Below are 17,890 nucleotides of genomic sequence, written 5' to 3'. Positions count from 1 at the left end.
TCTCGGTGATAAATTGAAGCTTATATGGAGGAGAGATTGAATGGTTATCTCTGCCTCATTGAACTGCAACCACACAGGCTGTCCTTGGCAGCAATGACTAGGGCTGATTCTATCGCCAGAGCCAAGCTTCTGGTTGCAGAGGGAATAATACCAAGATAATTCTGTGTACATTGGATCCATGCAGAAGGAAGCTTTATCCTTGCTGCTTTCCTCAGGATGCTCGGTGACATCACTCAGACTGCATTGTTTTTCTCTTTGTGTTAAAATACTTTGGCCAAATTCCAAGGCACTTCCGAAGACAACAAGTTTTCACTGTAGCCCAGCCACCAGCTGTATAATCTCACAATGTGTACATTCCTCTCTATGAACATGCATTGCCAATTAACGCTCATTAATTATAATCCTTCCCAAGCTTTGGCTTCTCTTAGCCTCTTTGGAACCCTAGTGATTTGATTTGATAATACTTTCCTGACTGACACTTTTTTTTTTGTATTTCACTATATCGCATTTATTAAAACTTGGTATGGTTGGTAGATCAAGTCTATATATATCAGGAAATTTTGAAATCTATCCAAAGTGTCTCAAATTATTAGACTATCATATAATCTAATTGTAGAAATCTATATCTAAGGGTATATTAATCTTTATGTATTATTTAAAATCTAATTATAGAAACTCAGGTTGAAATTCTATGTCCTTGGCAAATGTATAGTAAGTAGCAAAGTGTTTCCTTTCCCTAAGGCTTAGTTTTGTTAATTTGCAAAAACAAAGGATATAATAGTATTTGTTTTTCAGAATTGCTGTTAGAATTAGAGGAGAGTGGCACAACATGAGTGCTTGAAAGAAGAAATGATTCTGGGATGAAGGGAAAGTGTCAGTAAAAGTGTCTGGAGCACATGGCAACACCTAGATTAGCATCGCTAACAGTCTAACAGCTGGACCTTTCAGCATGTATCCCATCAAATACTTGGTTACACTTTTCAACTTTGGGGCCATTACTGTTTAGGTAATTGAGATTTTTATTAATGCTGTTATACTGAACAGACAGTCAAATTTCCTTAAGTAAAAGAACCAGGGAAACATACCCCAAGAAAGGGGGTTTAAGGGTCCGATGTGGTGGTCTAGCGGCTAAAGTCCTTGCCTTGAACACTTTGGTATCCCATTTGGGCACTGACTCTAATCCTAGCAGCCCCACTTCCCAGCCGGCTCCCCGCTTGTGTTCTGGGAAAACAGTCAAGGACGGCCCAAAGCCTTGCTTCGGATTGGCTCAGCTCTGGTCGTTGTGGTCACTTGGGGAGTGAATCATCCAACAGAAGATCCTCCTCTCTAAATATCTGACTTTGCAATAAAAAGAAATAAATCTTTAGGAAGGGGGTTTAGGCTCCTCAATGCATTGTATTCCCACAAAGAGCCCTTTGGATTCCGCTGAGATCAGAGATGATGAGTGGCTCTGCTTTGGAGAGAGGTAGAGATCTGCCTTACAGTGTATAGACGAGCCAAGCGAAGGCTCTGGGGGACAGAAGATGCGGGACAGGACCTTCCTTTGGAGATGTTAGTGCCATTCAGGCACTAATACTAACTCTGACAGGCCCAATTCTAACTCCTTCCATTAGAACTCTTCTCTCTTAAGTGTCTGTGGGCGTGGGAACTGGCATAGACATACTCACAAATTGTTGTATATCTGTTTTTTTGAGATGAGTTTCTAATTTTTTTTCTCAATTGGGACATACGGTCTATTTTTATGCAGCAAAATAACATGAGATTTGGCAGTTCGAATGCCAGTGCTGTTTATACTTTGTAGCTATGAGTGGGAAAAAATGCATTTTAGCTTATATTATAAACTTTCCATTAATAGTTTGGATTTTTACAATGGTTTATCTGTCAAATTAATTCTTCATAAATATTACTTACCCCTCATGGGTATAAGAATGACCTTTTGATTAGTTTGAAGCAAGAAGTAGCTGTATCACCAGGGAAAATGTGTCTAACCTCCCTTTCCTATTATATCAACACACATTAAAGTAGGAACCTCCTGATCTATGCTGAAAACTTTTATGAATAATTTTCATAAAATCAGCAGCTAAAAATTACTGAGTTTTCAAAATATATTGTAATTTTTGTCAACTTCTATGCTTTGTACATTCTTGTCTAAGAAAGAGTTTGGAACGGGATGTAGAAAATCTATTTGTTTGAAACAAGCACCACTGGTGCTTCCTTGGGGAAATTGTCTTTTGAACTAATAAGTCCAAATAATTAAAAGTCTTAAACTGACTTTTCCTCAACTATACAGAAAGTCACTTTGGTTATATCTTGTTCTGATAGCATGGAATGGAAAAAGATTTCTGATAGCAACAATGTGCAGTAATAGAGCATTCTTTAAAAAAAATATGACTTTTTCTGGGTCAAACGCAAATTCATATCTTACTACTTTTCTTTTGTGGTTGCCTATTGTGTTAATTTAGAAAATCAAGAAATAGAGTTCTTCCTAGATAGCTTAGTGGCTAAATCCTTGCCTTGCAGGGCCAGGATCCCATATGGATGCTGATTCATGTCCCTGCAGCTCCACTTTCCATTCAGGTCTCTTCTTGTGCTCTAGAAAAGCAGTAGAGAATGTCCCAAAGCCTTGGGACCCTGCATCCGTGTGGGAGACCTGGAAGAAGCTCCTGGCTCTTGGCTTCAGATCAGCTCAGCCCCAGCTGTTGTGGCAACTTGGAGAGGAGATGGAAAATCTTTCTCTCTGTATCTTCTTCTTTCTGCAAATTTGCCTTCCCAATAAAAATAAATAAATTTTTTGGAAGGAAGGAAGGAAGGAAGGAAGAAAGAAAGAAAGAAAGAAAAAGAAAAAGAAAGAAAGACCTCAAACACAGAATGCTGGATAAGTTTCTTTGCTCCTTAAATGTTAGTAAAGGTCTCCACCCCAGTCACTTTTCTGAGGGTTCTGATAGCATGATGCTTAGATCCCTCTGTAATATCCCAATAATAACTTTATTTTCAGAGGAAGATATGATAGGACTGAGTTTACCAAACATTGAGCCAAGTAACAGTTCTCATAATCTTTACTCATAAATTTCACAAGAACTCAGATATCATAAAATGTCCATTGCATTAAAGAAAGCCCTGAGTTCGTTTCCATGACTTCTCCTAAATTATTACAGGCATTGCTCTACTAAACTAAATGATACAGAGACTCTCATGCTGAGGCTTAAACTTCTTTCATGTGATTTAAGGGAAAAGGTCTTTCTGCCATAACTCAACTCCCCGGTGTTCATCAAAATGAGTATTTCAGTCAGTGTAACACTGGAAACAGTGTTCCTAAAAGCATTGCTATCTTGGGTTGCCACTGTTTGTATAGGCATTCATAGATAATGAAATTCAAACCTTGCAAATCAGGGCAGAATGATTCATTCTTCTATAGTACTGTTGTCGAAACAAAAGTATAGTGGATAGAGAAGCATACAAAATTAGATGTGTGGAAATGCAAGAGTCTATCAAATACATTAACTCCTGTGAGCTACTTAAATCTTCCATTATCTGCTTTATGTGGCAATACTTCCCGGGTAAATGGCCTTGAGAAAAATGCACCAATAGAAAGCTAATCTTGTACGGCACCATAGCATACAGCTTACGGTATTGTCTAAAAATGCTGTGTACCTGGATCTTCTGAAGAAGACCTTTTGTGTTGTATTTTAAGGCTTTTTCAATTTATCTGGATCCACAGAGAAAATGGAAATTGAGCCAACACGCAATAACACTTGCCTTATTTTTCTTCCTCAATAAAGATGTACCGAGTTTTTGTTTTGACAGCTGAAAGCAGAAATTCAATCATTTAAAGGTCAAAGAAGTTGTAGGCACTATCCAGGGAGTTCCTGGCCTACAGGCAAATCACAACTGTGAGTTCCCAGCAGACAGAATAGACTAGTAAGTAGACTGTAAATTCTCACAAACAGGAAAACAGCAATGAATAGATAGAATTTGGATTCTCCATTGGAATACCACACATACCAAACTTTGAGAAGGCCAAAAGTCATGACACATATGGTTTCCATAAATTACATTTGTTTTGGAATAAATGGATAGATTTAACCCAAGAAAGTCCTAAATAAATCTACATGGGAGCTATTCTACACCAGTCATAGTCAATCTGGCATTTAGGATCATAAGGAGATGTGTGTTTGTCAGTCTGCTGAAGAAAGCAAAGTGGCCAGCTAGTACAGTGACCTCTTAGTAATCCTTGAAGGTCTTCTGGGTGACTCTTGGTCTGCCTGAAGGGGCTACCAAGGTCAAGGCAACGAGATACTAAAAGGAACTCTTTAACAAGTCTGGGAAATGGCCAATTTCAGAATCATGCCGGGAAAAATGACAATTCTCTCTTTTTCTCTCGCTGGCTCTGCCTTTGAATTCCTATTTGGATGATGACACGGATCTGCATAAGATGATTGCACTTCTTGTTTTCGGAATCAATTGAGATTGCACTCATAGCCACAGTACAGTGATTGAACTACCAGGTTCTGGGAGAGACAATTTGGGAGCACAGCTTTATTCTGTTCTCATAGAAATCCAGCATGTTTTGGCTGCTTAAATGTCGCTAAAAGGGGCCAGGCCATAGCTTCTGAGATGTGACTCTGCGACTTTTCAGATATGCAAATAAGTACTTCAAGAAGCTGATCAACTTGTGCAAAAATAATCAAATGATCGAGCAGGCATTTGCACTCAAATACATGTCTGTTGGAATCCGGAGTCTCCTCAAAAATTTAAGATAGCATATCTCAATATTGAAGAGATACAAGGACCAAATAGAGGTCCATAGGTAGAAGCTGAAAACCTAGGAAACCTGGGAAATCTCCAGAATTCAGGAAAACCCTAATCAGCCAACTACATTTAACAGAAAAACACTGTTATATAATGCTACTGCTGTACCAGAGGGAGTTTCTAAACATGCATTTAGTAAAGATTGGCTAGGCCCAGCTACTTAGGTAAATCCGCATTAAAAGTACACAGTTGCCTTTCTAAGAGTTCATCCGTTGACAAGATGATGTCCCTGGGTTTTCAAAGTCTGTCCATGTAGACCTTCAAGTAATAAACTTGTGCAAAAATCACGGTGTTTGACATTTTCTTTCCAAAGTTTAAACGAAAATAAAAGATTCCTAAAGTAGATATTTCGGTATCAAGCCAAGAAGTGAAGGTATTGGCAGTTGGACATGGTTGGGAATGGGGCAGGACAAGGGACTGCAAATGGGGCCCTGGGTTCTGATGCCTGCTGAAGGCTAACCCCGCTTTCCACAGCCTTGATTGGTGAGCAGCTGATTTCTCCCATTGGTCTCCAGTGGCCACATCTAATCTGCCTCCCTCCTGGCCCCACCTCCTCATTTTACATGCGATCTGGTTTTACTTAGATGAATTAAATGTCACTCTATTTGTTTCTGTGAATTGTTCCAGCAAAAATTACAGCATCCATGTCTGACTTTAAACGTCTGTGAGAATGTCTGCCTTTGTGAGCTATTTATAGCTGCCTTTAAAAAGGTCTAATAAATGCTCTTAGATTACTATTGGTTTGTTTTCCGTTTATGGAGCCTCAGCCTGGGCAGACTTCAGAGTATTAAGTGAAAATAGCTGTTTTGATTTTTGTGAAAGTCACGAACATTTCTTATAAATAAATGTTAAAAATACAGATAAGTAAATAGAGGAGGAGGGATGAAACAAACACACAGGACTTTAGTTGGTATTTTATTGAATATCATTCTGTCTTTTCTTTGCATCTAAGTATATTCAAACTTAAAAATTATATTGGACAGATATTTTATGGTTCCGTTTTTATTTTTATTGAGCCACATATTTCAAGATTTTTTTCTGTCCTTCTACTTCATGACTTTTAACAGACAGAAACTGTATGATTATATGATTATACCATTACCTATGTAACCAAGTTTACATTTATTAGACGGCTTGGTCACAGCCAACTGTTGTCACTACAAGTACACTTAAATGTAGTCAGGCCCTTGATTTCATCCGTGAAATTTTTTTTAAATTTTATTTACTTATGTATTTTGTTGCAAAAGCAGTATACAAAGAGAAAGAGAAACAGAGAGAAAGATCTTCCATCTGCTGGTTCATTCCCCAAGCGGCCACAATGGCCGCAGCTGATTTGATCAGAAGCTAGGAGCCAGGAGCTTCTTCCAGGTCTCCCATGAGGGTGCAGGATCCCAAGGCTTTGGACCATCTTCGAGTGCTTTCCCAGGCTACAGGCAGGAAGCTGGCTGGGAAGCGGGACTGCCATGATTAGAACCGGTACCCTTATGGGATCCCAGCGCATTCAAGGCAAGGACTTTAGCTGCTAGGTCACTCCGATGGGCTCAGGAATTGTATTTCTAAGAATTCCATTATAGACGTAATAAAATCATTTCAATGCTTTCTGCACAGGTTTCTTATTTTAATTTGATTTTAAAGGCAGAGAGACAGGAAAGAGCAGGAGAGAGGAAGGGATCTTCATACAGCTGATTTGCCTCCCAAAATGCCTAAAAGAGTAAGGGCAGAAATAGGCTGAAACCAGGAGCCTGGAAGTTCAACTGGGACTCCCTCATGCGTGGTGCTCCAGCCATCATCTGCTACCACCATGTGCATTAGCAAGATGCTGCATCTAAAGTGGAGTGACAAGAAGCAGAACAACATGCTCTGATATAAGTTGGGAGTATCCCAGGCAGTGGACTTAAGCCACACCATCACATACCTGCCCTAATTAAACACTTGGTAATATCAGACACATTTTTTTTTAGAACACCAATTTCCCAGACATTTCTTTTCATCATGATTGCATGTATCAGATATATCAGCAACAATGATAATCTGGTGTCAAGCCTAAGTGAGCTGCTAAGCAAAAACAAATAGAATAGATGGTAATTAAATGTCTATTAACTGGAAAGGAAAGGAGTGAAGAAGTAGGATTCATGGATGGAGCCGAGAGCTTGTGTTGGGAAAATTTTCGGCATTGAAATTTCCTTGAGGATAAATTTCATCTTCACATTTCTCAGTTATTACTCATTCATTCATTCATTCATTCATTCAAGGTATACTGTAAATTCCTATGTGCTGCCTTTTGTGGGGAATAAATTGGCAAATCACATTACTGTGAGATTTTTCTCATGAAGTGCACGATTGATTTCATGGGGCAATCGAGCTGACAAGTAAATCAGTCATTGGGGGAACATCTTTGTGTGCAAATGCAGGTGGAAAAACATTTCTTTAAAGAGTCAAAGAAAATAAAATAGTTGGGCCTGGCCAATTGGCTAAAGTCCTTGCCTTGAACACACCACAGTCCATTATGGGCTCCAGTTTTTGTCCCAGCAGCCCTGTTTCCCATTCAGCTCTCTCTTGTGGCCTGGGAAAGCAGCTGAGAATGGCCCAAGCCTGGGGACCCTGCACCTGAGTGGGAAACCAGGAGAAAGCACCTGGATCCTGGCTTCGGATCAGCTCAGCTCTGGGCATTGTGGCCACTTAAGCAGTGAATCAGCGGATGGAAGATCTTCCTGTCTCTCTTTTCCTCTCTGTATATCTGACTTTCCAATAAAAATAGATAAATCTTTAATAAAAAAATAAGTAAAGAAATAAGATAGTTAAGATAATAAATATGTTTTGTGCACCCCATGGTCTCTGTTGAAATTACTCAACTCTGCAGGTGCATTAGATAGAGGAGGAATACACTTCTCCCTGTCCTCTAGGATTTAACCACTGAGTCTGTGACAAAAACTGAAGACAGGAAGCTTAAAAAGAGAAGACACAACCAGATGTATTACATGCATGGAAGCATCAGGGAAAGAGGTGAGAAGCAGGAAACAGCTAGTCAGAAAGAGGGCTCCCAGATGTGGCTGCACCCCTCCAATGCACACAACACGAGGGGCACGACTTGGGCTGGAGCGAGGGGTGGAGAACGCAGTGACAGGAATCCAACAGCCAAGCTGTCTGCACTGTCTCCCTACATCTGCACCGTGGGAAACGCAGAGCCAGGAAGCCAATTGGAGCGCTCTGGTGCAAGAGGCAGATCTCACAGCTATGCTTCAGGAGTCTCTGGAACGTGCTTGTGCTTCTTTCTGTGTTTTCAGTTCACTTGAGAGCAAGAGTCGGGGTGCGGAAATGCAATGTGAGTGGCAAGAACCCCATTACTTGGGCTCCTTGCTGTCTCTCTGGGTCTGCCTGGGCAGGGCACTGGAGTCAGGACCCAGAAGCAGAATCCATATTCTGATGCAAGATGCAAGCATCGTAATGTCTGCTCTGTGACAAACAAAAATACACTGAGGTATATGAAAGGCAAAGGTAGATGATCTCTTGGGTATTTGTTCCTGTGATTCCCCAAACATCTGGCTCCAAGAAAACATGACGATTTGGACAATAGTAGAAAGTGGTTAGATTCAATACCTACTCTTTGTGTGTTTTATTTTTTTGAAAAGTGGGGGTAAACATTGTTTCCAAATTTTCTATTTCTTCTTTCTGTTTCTGAGGGAAGAAGGGAAATAAGGAGAAAAGTCATACCCAGCCTCCCATCTGCACCAATACCCGGGAATGAGTAATGACCACTCAATATCCATCCAGGGTCCTGATGTGGTCCATGCTCTGAGGGTTCTGTCCAGGTGGTTTTGATAGTTCTGAAAAGCTCTTGATCTCACTGATCAAGGATGAGTCAACCCTTCCAATGTCTATTTGGTGACATAGCCCACCCACAGTGTAAGCAGGACCAAAGACCTGGGTCAGGACATCCATGTCTCACTGGACCCCCCAGTCCTGTGGCTCACGGACCTGGCAACCACAACACCCAGGGCAGCATGGCTTGCCTCACCTCAGCATTTACCAGCGAGTGCTGTAGCCCAACTCGGTCCAGCCTACTTCCAGTTCCAGCTCATGCTGGTGGGTAATACAACCTAGCCTGGCCCAGCAAATATCCAGTTTCAGCTCTAATGTAGACTAGCTGGTGTTGCTTTCTGACATGGCCCATCCTACACCCTTTCCTGGTTCTCAGATCTGCCAGTAGATGGTATGAACTAGCCCTGCCTGGATCTATGACCAGATATGACCTACACGTATGTTGGTGGATACAATAACATCTGCTTAAAAAAAAAGACTTTACTTGTTTTCTTTTCTTTTCTTTTTTTTTTTTTTGAAAGGCAAAATTACAAAGACAGGAGTAAAGAAATAGAAGCTATCTTCTATGTACTGGTTTATTCCCCAAATGTCCACAACTGGCAAACCTGAACCTATCTAAGTCAAGGAGCCTAGAGTCTCCTTTGCCTCTCCCACGTGTGTCCAGGGCCTAAGGATTTGGGCTAATCTCCACTGTCTTCCCAGGCCACACTCAGGAAGTTGTATCAGAAGTAGAACCACCCAGCCACCATCACCTCCTACAGGACCACTGAAAGAGCTTCCTGGTTTACCTTTCATTCTACTCCCCAGTTTCTGCAGGCATAGAGAGTCTGAGTGATCTCAATATGCAAAAGTTATCATTGGTATCCTTAATTAAAATTCTACAATAGTTTCTTTTATTCCTGGGGAGGGGGGTTGGGAAACAGACCCGAATCTTTCTTTCTACAACAAAATATTTTATGCTGTGGCCTATCTCTCTGTGTAGGCTTTGTTTTCCTGCACCAAAGCCTGCCCATGACTTTTCTTTGGAAAGCAGCCCGATATCTCTTTGAGTCATAAAGACTACAAATGCTGTTTCCTTGAAATACTTGGGTGACTCCTATTCTTTCAGAAGACACCTTGAGCAGTCATTTTTTCCAAACTAGATAAAGACTTACTGTGACAAGTCATCAGAGAAGAGATTTGTTCAAGTTAAGTATTCATGGAGAACTATAGACAGAAGAAAAGAGAGAGAGCTTATAAGGTGCTGGATAATGTCATTTCATATGGTAACACTGATTTCTCACAAAGCATTTTGAGATAAATCAATGAATCAATTTTTCAAATGCGTACAATGATGTTTAAAACCATTTGAAGTATATGGGAAATTACACAGCCACAATGTGGCAGAATCTGAAACAGACTTGGAGTTTTACATCTATTTTGTCAACTTCTACCCATTCTGCTGTAAGATAGGAAGCTTAACTACGTCCACAGTTCTTACAGTCAGGATTGGAAGGATCATACTGGATCAGAAGAGGCAAGAGCTGAGTGAGAAAGCTGCTTTGTAAGCCGGGTGAAATGAAGCAAGGATCAGGAAAGCTTGCACTCTGTGATAAAAATGCATGTGAGTTCCTGTAATGATAAGTTCTGATGAGAACTACATCTCTAGACTTAGCTGAGAACAAGGAACACAGCAGCCAAATGCTGCCTATAAATCACGAGGGCCTTAACAACCAGATAGCAATTGTGCCTCAAACAAACAACACATGACGGAGGACAGGTCTGAGGGAAGAGCATTGCTACCCAGTGCTGGGAGTGAACAACTTACTCCCAACTTGAACCCCAGGTATTGGACCAGACGGTCTCTGCTGGTTAAACAGCCACCTCCCATTTGGTTCTGTCTTCTGCACAATAGCACTGTATTTTGCCTTCTCCATGGTTATTGCTACTATCAAAGGGCATCTCATTTTATTGTTTCATGGTTTTCCATGCCCAACTCTAACATGTAAACCCCATGTGCGTGGGTTTACTGTCCTGAGTACTTAGAAGTGAGTCATCTGGCCCATGGCAGACACTCAGTCTAAAAACATAAACTAAAAATAAAATAAGGATGAGCAAAATTAGTAACAAATTCTCTGATGGGGAAGCTAAGGTGTCGTTGGGGAAATGTTTTCCTTCTACAAAGAAGAGAAATGCAAATGTGGTCTTCGTTTTAAAGCAACAGGCAATCATAAGATCTCTGACTTCCGTAATCAGAACAGTTTCATTTGGAGCTAAACCGCAGGCCAGGTAGGCTAGCATCCAACCAAGAAAGGGCAGGCAGGCTGATTTTCAAGATAAGAACAAGGGAACCTTCAGAACCACCTAGTGAAACATGTACACACAGTTTAAGACAAAGAGTTAGGTATGATAATGACTGTGAATTTTTTAACCTGTTAAAACTTTGCCAAGCTTGTCTGTCTTGTTTCCTTTAGGCTAGTTCAACAGAGTAAACAGCAGTAAAATTCTTTCCAAAAAAAAAGCATAGTTACAGAGAGAGGGAGAAATGAGGATTTTTTCCATCCACCGGTTCATTCCCCAAATGGTCCACCATCCAGAGTTGGGCTGGCCCAAAGCCAGGAGCCAATAGCGTCGTCCGGGTCTGCTACGTGGGTGCAGAGGTTCTAGCAATTGGAACCTCCTCCACTGCCTTCCCAGGCACTGGAACAGGGAGCTGGGTTGGCATTGGAACTGCCAGGACTTGAACATACAGCCATGAGAGAGGATGGCACCAGAGCCAGCAGCTTCTGCTTTGCCACAGCCCCAGCAGTTCAATGAGAGTGTTAAACTGGGAATTTGAAGGTACAGTTTGTTGGTGTGTGTGTGTGTGTGTGTGTGTGTGTGTACGCATGCAGGGCCACCTTTAATGTGCTCACAGTTGTGAGAAATGCACCTTGCCTGGACTGTAGGGATTTGAGCAACTAGTAGAAAGACAATAGGGGCCATGGAGGGCACAGCCTCAGCAGCTGGGAAATAAACGCCAGCTCAGCCTCCACGCTTCTGTCTGGTGGAGCACAGTGGTGTTTGTGGCAAAGCTGGGTTTATGGGGAGGCTGTAGGTGTCAAAGAGAAACTGAGCTAGAAACCGGTTCAAATGCCAGTGACATCAGGCTGATTTCTGCTTCCTCCCAGTGTCAGCTTTCTATTCCATCATTTCCTCTTAACAGATGATAAGCACTTCTTCCATAGTGAACTGGCCTAACACGTCCTTACATTGATATGTGAGGAGAAATTATAAGACTATCGTCAGACAGGTGCAAATTCTGCTATCACTGAGATGTTGGAGTAGGCTCATGTGAGAAAAAAAAAAACATAAGAGAAAGAAAACTTGTAGGTATCCCCAGGCCTGTTCTGGAAATAGAGCAGCTGAGAGGGAAACCTGAGAATGCCAGAGATTCTCCAACAAAGGAGGACCTGTTAGGAGTTATGGGGTCAGAGGAATTTGGAGAAGTACAGTAAGCACTTGGCAGGTTCTGGGTAAAACAGGAGGTCATTGGATGAATGCTGAGCTCCACCTAAGTTGACCTGAATATCTTCAGAGGATTCCAGGCAAGATAAGGCTCCAGTATAATTCCAAGACAAGACGTTGTGGAACAGGTTTTGCACAAAACAGCAAAATAGTCTAACTTAGGGAGAGGTTAACATTGCTCTCTCTCCAGAGCCCACCCAACTTTATCTTCTCCTGACCTCACTCCTCACCACCTCCTTTCTGCTCCGCACAGACACCCACACCAAGAACGTCCTCCAGAATAGTGGCCTGCCTATGGAACTAGACCATTCTTCCCTCTGCCACATCAGCTCTCACATTTCCTTCAAAACTTATCTCAGCGACCAGGCAAGTAACTTGATTCCTGATGACCTCATGTGTTAACCACCTCAGGTCTTTTACATGGTGAAGAAGGAACTGTTTAACCTCCTAATCTGTACACATGAATAATTGGATTCTACCGGAAATAATTTAGGCTATTCGTTTTTGATGCATCTCAACTTATACAAGGTTGACAATGAATATATATATATATATATATACATGAAAAAAAAATATATATATATACATGAATATGAAAAGTAGCTGCTAGAGGAAAGATTGAATCTTATCATGATTGGCACAAAACTTTGTCAAGTATTTACCTTCCACATGAAAATGCAAAGCTTGCTATCAACAGGAGTAATTTACCTGATACATACCTGATGTTGCAAAGTGGCAAAAGAAGTGCTTCAAAATTGATGAATCCGAGCTTTATGTAGTAAGAAACAGGGACAAAAACGTGGAATCTGAGGCTGATTTGGTTTTTTGCAAAATGTTCTTTTCTGTTTTTTGAAATGTGCTACATCAGTAAAACTTTCTCCCTGAATCCATACTTAGTCCTACAAAGCCAAAACTTAAAAGCATATCCCGCAAGTTGAAGTCCTTTGTTTTAGATGCTTTTATATCTGCACTTCATATGATGGCTAGAGAAGGGTGATGTGACAATCATTAGAGTGGTTGGAGAACCCTTCTGACCTTTCCTGTTTCAGTCTCTCCTTGGGGAGTGATGTCCAGGGGAACTTGAATGACTTTGTAGGCGAGTTGGGACATTTTAATAAGCGTCCATGCTGAGGGTTCATCATCATGCTACACTTTGCCTCTGATTTTAACTCTACCTGTAAAAGAAACTCCATGTCACAGTGAAGGAATCACTGTGCCCTGTCATTTTCTTAACTGGAAAAAAAAATGGATTTTAGCGGATTCAGCATTTACCTTTTACTTTATACTCCACAACTTTGTAACTGGAGCTCACCAACTTTCCTTCTGAATTTAAAAAGCAATTTTGCAATCTATGCTACCCATCATTTCTAGGAAACAACATGTAAAGTGCCAACCAGAAACAGGAATACTGCCAAAGTTTTCCCCTGCTGTGATTGGTGCTGAGAAGTTGATTTTGAAAGTGCTAAGATACTTTTAAGACTGAGTTTTAATACTAAGAAATATAGACATCAAATATACGATTCCAGTGAACTCGTAAACACTACTCTCTATATATTAATGGCAAACAGTTGAAAAAGTGCACGTGTTAGTGCAGTATAATTTAATAAGCTTTTTATGGATGGCCATCTTGACAAAAGGATTTCTATAAAATTCTTCTCATTGTGTAAACTGAAAAATGAGTAAGATGATACATTGGATTATAATCTAGCATGTAGCTTAAAGACAGTTGATGTTTTTAAAAGATTTTTGAGTTTGCTTTGTAAAGATTTACGTGGTTGGAGATTCAAAGAATAGATACAAGTGTTTGACGCTGTACAGAACCTGAATTCTTGTCTCTGGATAAGTTGGAATTAATGTTCATGACAATAAAACACATCAGAAGATGTGATGAACTGAAGGCAGAATCGTCACAGTGGTGACTTGTGTCTGTGGAGTGGGTATACTAGTCGGTGACAAATTTTCCACATACTCCAATTTCCTCACCTTGTGATTGACATTCACTGAAGATTCATTCAGTGATTAGCACACTTGGGAAGGTGTTATAAAAGTTGTTTGCTTCTAACATTTGCTGGCACCAGTGGGATTCAAAATGATGCCAACTGAATGCTATTTCAAAGAAAAACTTCTTTCTCTTGGCATGGGAAAGACCAGAGTCACACAGTAGCTTTTGATTTCCGAAATGTGTTTTCGAACTTTGCCTCCCACTATTGTATGGCTCTCTTTGAGAACCTGGGCTGGAAGACTTTCACAAGAAGCCAATTTTATCTCCAAATCTGCCTCCTCGTCTAAAGTCATATTGTCTTGGAGTATGATTTGTACCTTTCTCAGGCCTTGCGGAATTTGGTGCAAAGTGTGAGGACTGAGAATCCTCCTACAGCTTCTTCCAATTGTCAATTGTTGTTCAGTAAGATGTATAGGAACCTCCAATGAATGATTGTCATAGACAACTCTGAGGGAATATTTTTTTATTCCTCAATCTAGTACGCATTTCAGCAGCTGTGGGACATATCCTAGAAATACAGTGTAGGTATGGATGAAAGAGGGGCTGCAATTGCTCAAAACCCAACTGGAAGATGGGCAGGTGACATGGCCTCAGGGTAGGAGGCCTGACAGAGAAATCCACCCATGCTCCACAGACATCTTTTTTTTTTTTTTTTGCCTGTAAGCAGAGTCCAGCCTGGCAAGTGGTCCATTAAACAAAGAGCTTATTGTAAAGTGGGGCCTGATCCCTGGAGGAGAAAAATGACTCTTTTTCACAGGAGAGAAAAATTAACTCTTTCTGCCCATTCATATCAACGGAGGTGCTGGACAAGTATTCAGTCATTAATTTCCCTAGCTGGTTCTAGGGAGTTTCCATGTCAGAATTTTCTATGCAGCAGAGTAGTAGGATCCTATAGCCCAAATTCTCCTTTTTATCTTCCTCTTTTTTTGTCTGGCACAGGTAGAGTATGCGGGACATGAAAGTTTAATCATTACAAAACCATTAAAATTGGGATGTAGTTACTTTTCTCTCTTATTTGCCTTGAAGTGATTAAAGATGATTTTGACATTGCTTTTTCAAAATTTACTTTTAGACTTAAGTTAGGCAATTGTTAACCTGTATGGAGGATGCTAAACATGAAAAGCAATGTGTGGTTTAGCCTCAACTTTTCAAGACTGAATTTGAATGGGGAGAAATTGTTTTTGCCTAGACATGAGCTGAAAGAAAACATTGAAGAACCAGAGCGAAGGGTCCAATTGCTGTATGCTCCCTTTAAGAGCAAAACAAGATTAGCAACTTTGGCAAATTTTAGGCTTCTATTCAAAGAGAAAGAAAAGAGTTGCCAGTATCAAGTAGAAAAAGGATGGGCATGACACAAAGACAGATGCAATTTTACACCTGATTGAAAACTTACATGGGAGTGGTTTTAACTCCTCTGGGATTAAGAAAGATAGTATTCCACTGAATTCTAAAAGTGGAGCCAGGTGAAAAGGAGTTATTCTGGGGTAAGTACTGCTATGTGTTCTCTGCTGTCCTCGGGAGAATACAGAGAAGATTCTACAGATGAGCGAGGAACCAGCAGGTGCTCAAGGTGAGGGACCACCTGTCATAGAAACCAGTATATAGGTTCCCTTATAGCATGAGGCAGAAACTGTTGATGGGAGCCTTCTCTGACACAACACCATCTAGCTTCCATGATCAGAAAGTCCGTATGAATGTTAGAGAATGAGCTGGATCTTATTTTGCCTTTTTATATTATAGATTACTATGTTTCCTGGTGGCCTCCCACGAGATGAGTCTACAAAAGCAAAGCAAGTGTTTTTATTTATGTCAGGTCAGAAAAGGCAGTGAGGCATCATTTGGGATAATGATAGTGTTTACTCAAGCCTTATGCATATAGAAAAAAATGTTATTTTTCTCTAATTGCATATTTTGTCTCTGTAATGACTGAGTTGCATTCTAAACTGAAATGAGCAATCAATACTGAGTGTTTCCATGGTTCAAATGGAGTCTTAGCTCTTTTAGATGGCATAAGATTACTCCAAATTTGGCACATTGTTGCAAAGATGGAAACTGAATGTGAAAGTGCGGTTAATTTGTTATGTGTTTTATTCTGTAGGTTTTAAGTGAAAAGCCCAGGTTCGCAAACACCAGCACACCCTGAGTTTTTCCTGATACCAAACCTAGCCTGATGCCCAGAGGGCACAAGGAAGCATGAGTTATTACGGCAGCAGCTATCATGTGGTAGACGTGGACCCCAAATACCCAGGCTATCCCCCAGAGCACATCGTTGCCCAGAAGAGGAGGGTGCGGAGAAGACTGCTTCACAAAGACGGAAGCTGTAATGTGTATTTCAAGCATATTTTTGGGGAGTGGGGGAGTTACGTGGTTGACATTTTCACCACTCTGGTGGACACCAAATGGCGCCACATGTTTGTGATATTTTCTTTGTCTTACATTCTCTCCTGGTTGATATTCGGCTCTATCTTTTGGCTGATAGCATTTCATCATGGAGATCTGCTAAATGATCCCGACATCACGCCGTGTGTTGACAACGTCCACTCTTTCACGGCAGCGTTTTTATTCTCCCTTGAGACCCAAACAACCATAGGGTATGGATACCGTTGTGTCACGGAGGAATGCTCTGTGGCCGTGCTCATGGTGATCCTGCAGTCCATCCTGAGCTGCATCATTAACACCTTCATCATCGGAGCTGCCTTGGCCAAGATGGCAACTGCTCGGAAGAGAGCCCAGACCATTCGTTTCAGTTACTTTGCGCTCATAGGTATGAGAGACGGGAAGCTGTGCCTCATGTGGCGAATTGGTGATTTCCGGCCAAACCATGTGGTAGAAGGGACGGTGAGAGCCCAGCTTCTCCGCTACACAGAAGACAGCGAAGGGAGGATGACAATGGCATTTAAAGATCTCAAGTTAGTCAATGACCAGATTATCCTGGTCACACCAGTAACTATCGTTCATGAAATTGACCAGGAGAGTCCTCTGTATGCCCTGGACCGAAAAGCAGTGGCCAAAGATAACTTTGAGATCTTAGTGACATTTATCTATACTGGTGATTCCACCGGCACATCCCACCAGTCTAGAAGTTCTTATGTCCCCCGAGAAATCTTGTGGGGCCATCGGTTTCATGATGTCCTGGAAGTTAAGAGGAAGTATTACAAGGTGAACTGCCTACAGTTTGAGGGCAGTGTTGAAGTATATGCCCCTTTCTGCAGTGCCAAACAGTTGGACTGGAAAGACCAACAGCTCAACAACATGGCCAAATCCCCTCCAGCGCGAGCACCTTGCGCAACAGACACCAAGGTCAGACGAAGGTCATTTAATGCAGTGGCCATTGTCAGCAGCTGTGAAAACCCAGACGAGACCGCCACCTCTATTGCGGATGAATGTAAGGAACCACCTTATCAGAAAGCTGTCCTGACTTTAAATAGAATCTCTGTAGAATCCCAAATGTAGCTTAAATGATCATTTTGCGGGCTCTTAATCAGTTTGCCTTCCTGCCAATCATTTTAAGGCATGTTATGTTTTATTGGGATGATGGCTACATAGAGCAGGTTAAACTTAGTAAAATGTCATCTAAAATTGTATGATTGTCAATCACTAAAATCTGCTTTGGCTAGCAAATTTTATATTAGGAATCATAATAAGAAGCCTAACTGATTAAATTTCAGCTCTTTTTATTATCTCCTGGATATATATGTATCTTCAGTTAGAGATGCAATATTGAGTCATGAGAAACAAAGTATAAATAGTAAACTTTTAAATATATCAAAATTA

General features: G+C 41.0%; 1 protein-coding gene across 2 annotated transcripts in view; it reads left to right on the top strand.

Annotated features, from left to right (window-relative positions):
- KCNJ16 (potassium inwardly rectifying channel subfamily J member 16) overlaps window positions 1-17,583 on the top strand; it is a 46,083-nt gene extending 28,500 nt beyond the window's left edge. The window contains exons 1-2 of one of the 2 annotated variants that reach the window (XM_058675943.1): window positions 11,309-11,448; window positions 16,215-17,583. In XM_058675943.1, coding sequence (XP_058531926.1) covers window positions 16,310-17,569 — 1,260 coding nt within the window. In that variant the 5' untranslated portion in view covers window positions 11,309-11,448; window positions 16,215-16,309 and the 3' untranslated portion in view covers window positions 17,570-17,583. Of the gene's footprint in view, window positions 1-11,308; window positions 11,449-16,214 lie in introns of those variants that run through there. The other variant, XM_058675944.1, reaches the window with a different exon arrangement.
- The last annotated feature ends 307 nt before the right edge of the window (window positions 17,584-17,890 follow it).

The sequence above is a fragment of the Ochotona princeps genome, chromosome 17 (assembly GCF_030435755.1).
Source record: "Ochotona princeps isolate mOchPri1 chromosome 17, mOchPri1.hap1, whole genome shotgun sequence".
In the NCBI taxonomy this organism is placed as follows: Eukaryota; Metazoa; Chordata; class Mammalia; order Lagomorpha; family Ochotonidae; genus Ochotona; species Ochotona princeps.
This window is presented reverse-complemented; position numbering and strand designations above follow the sequence as displayed.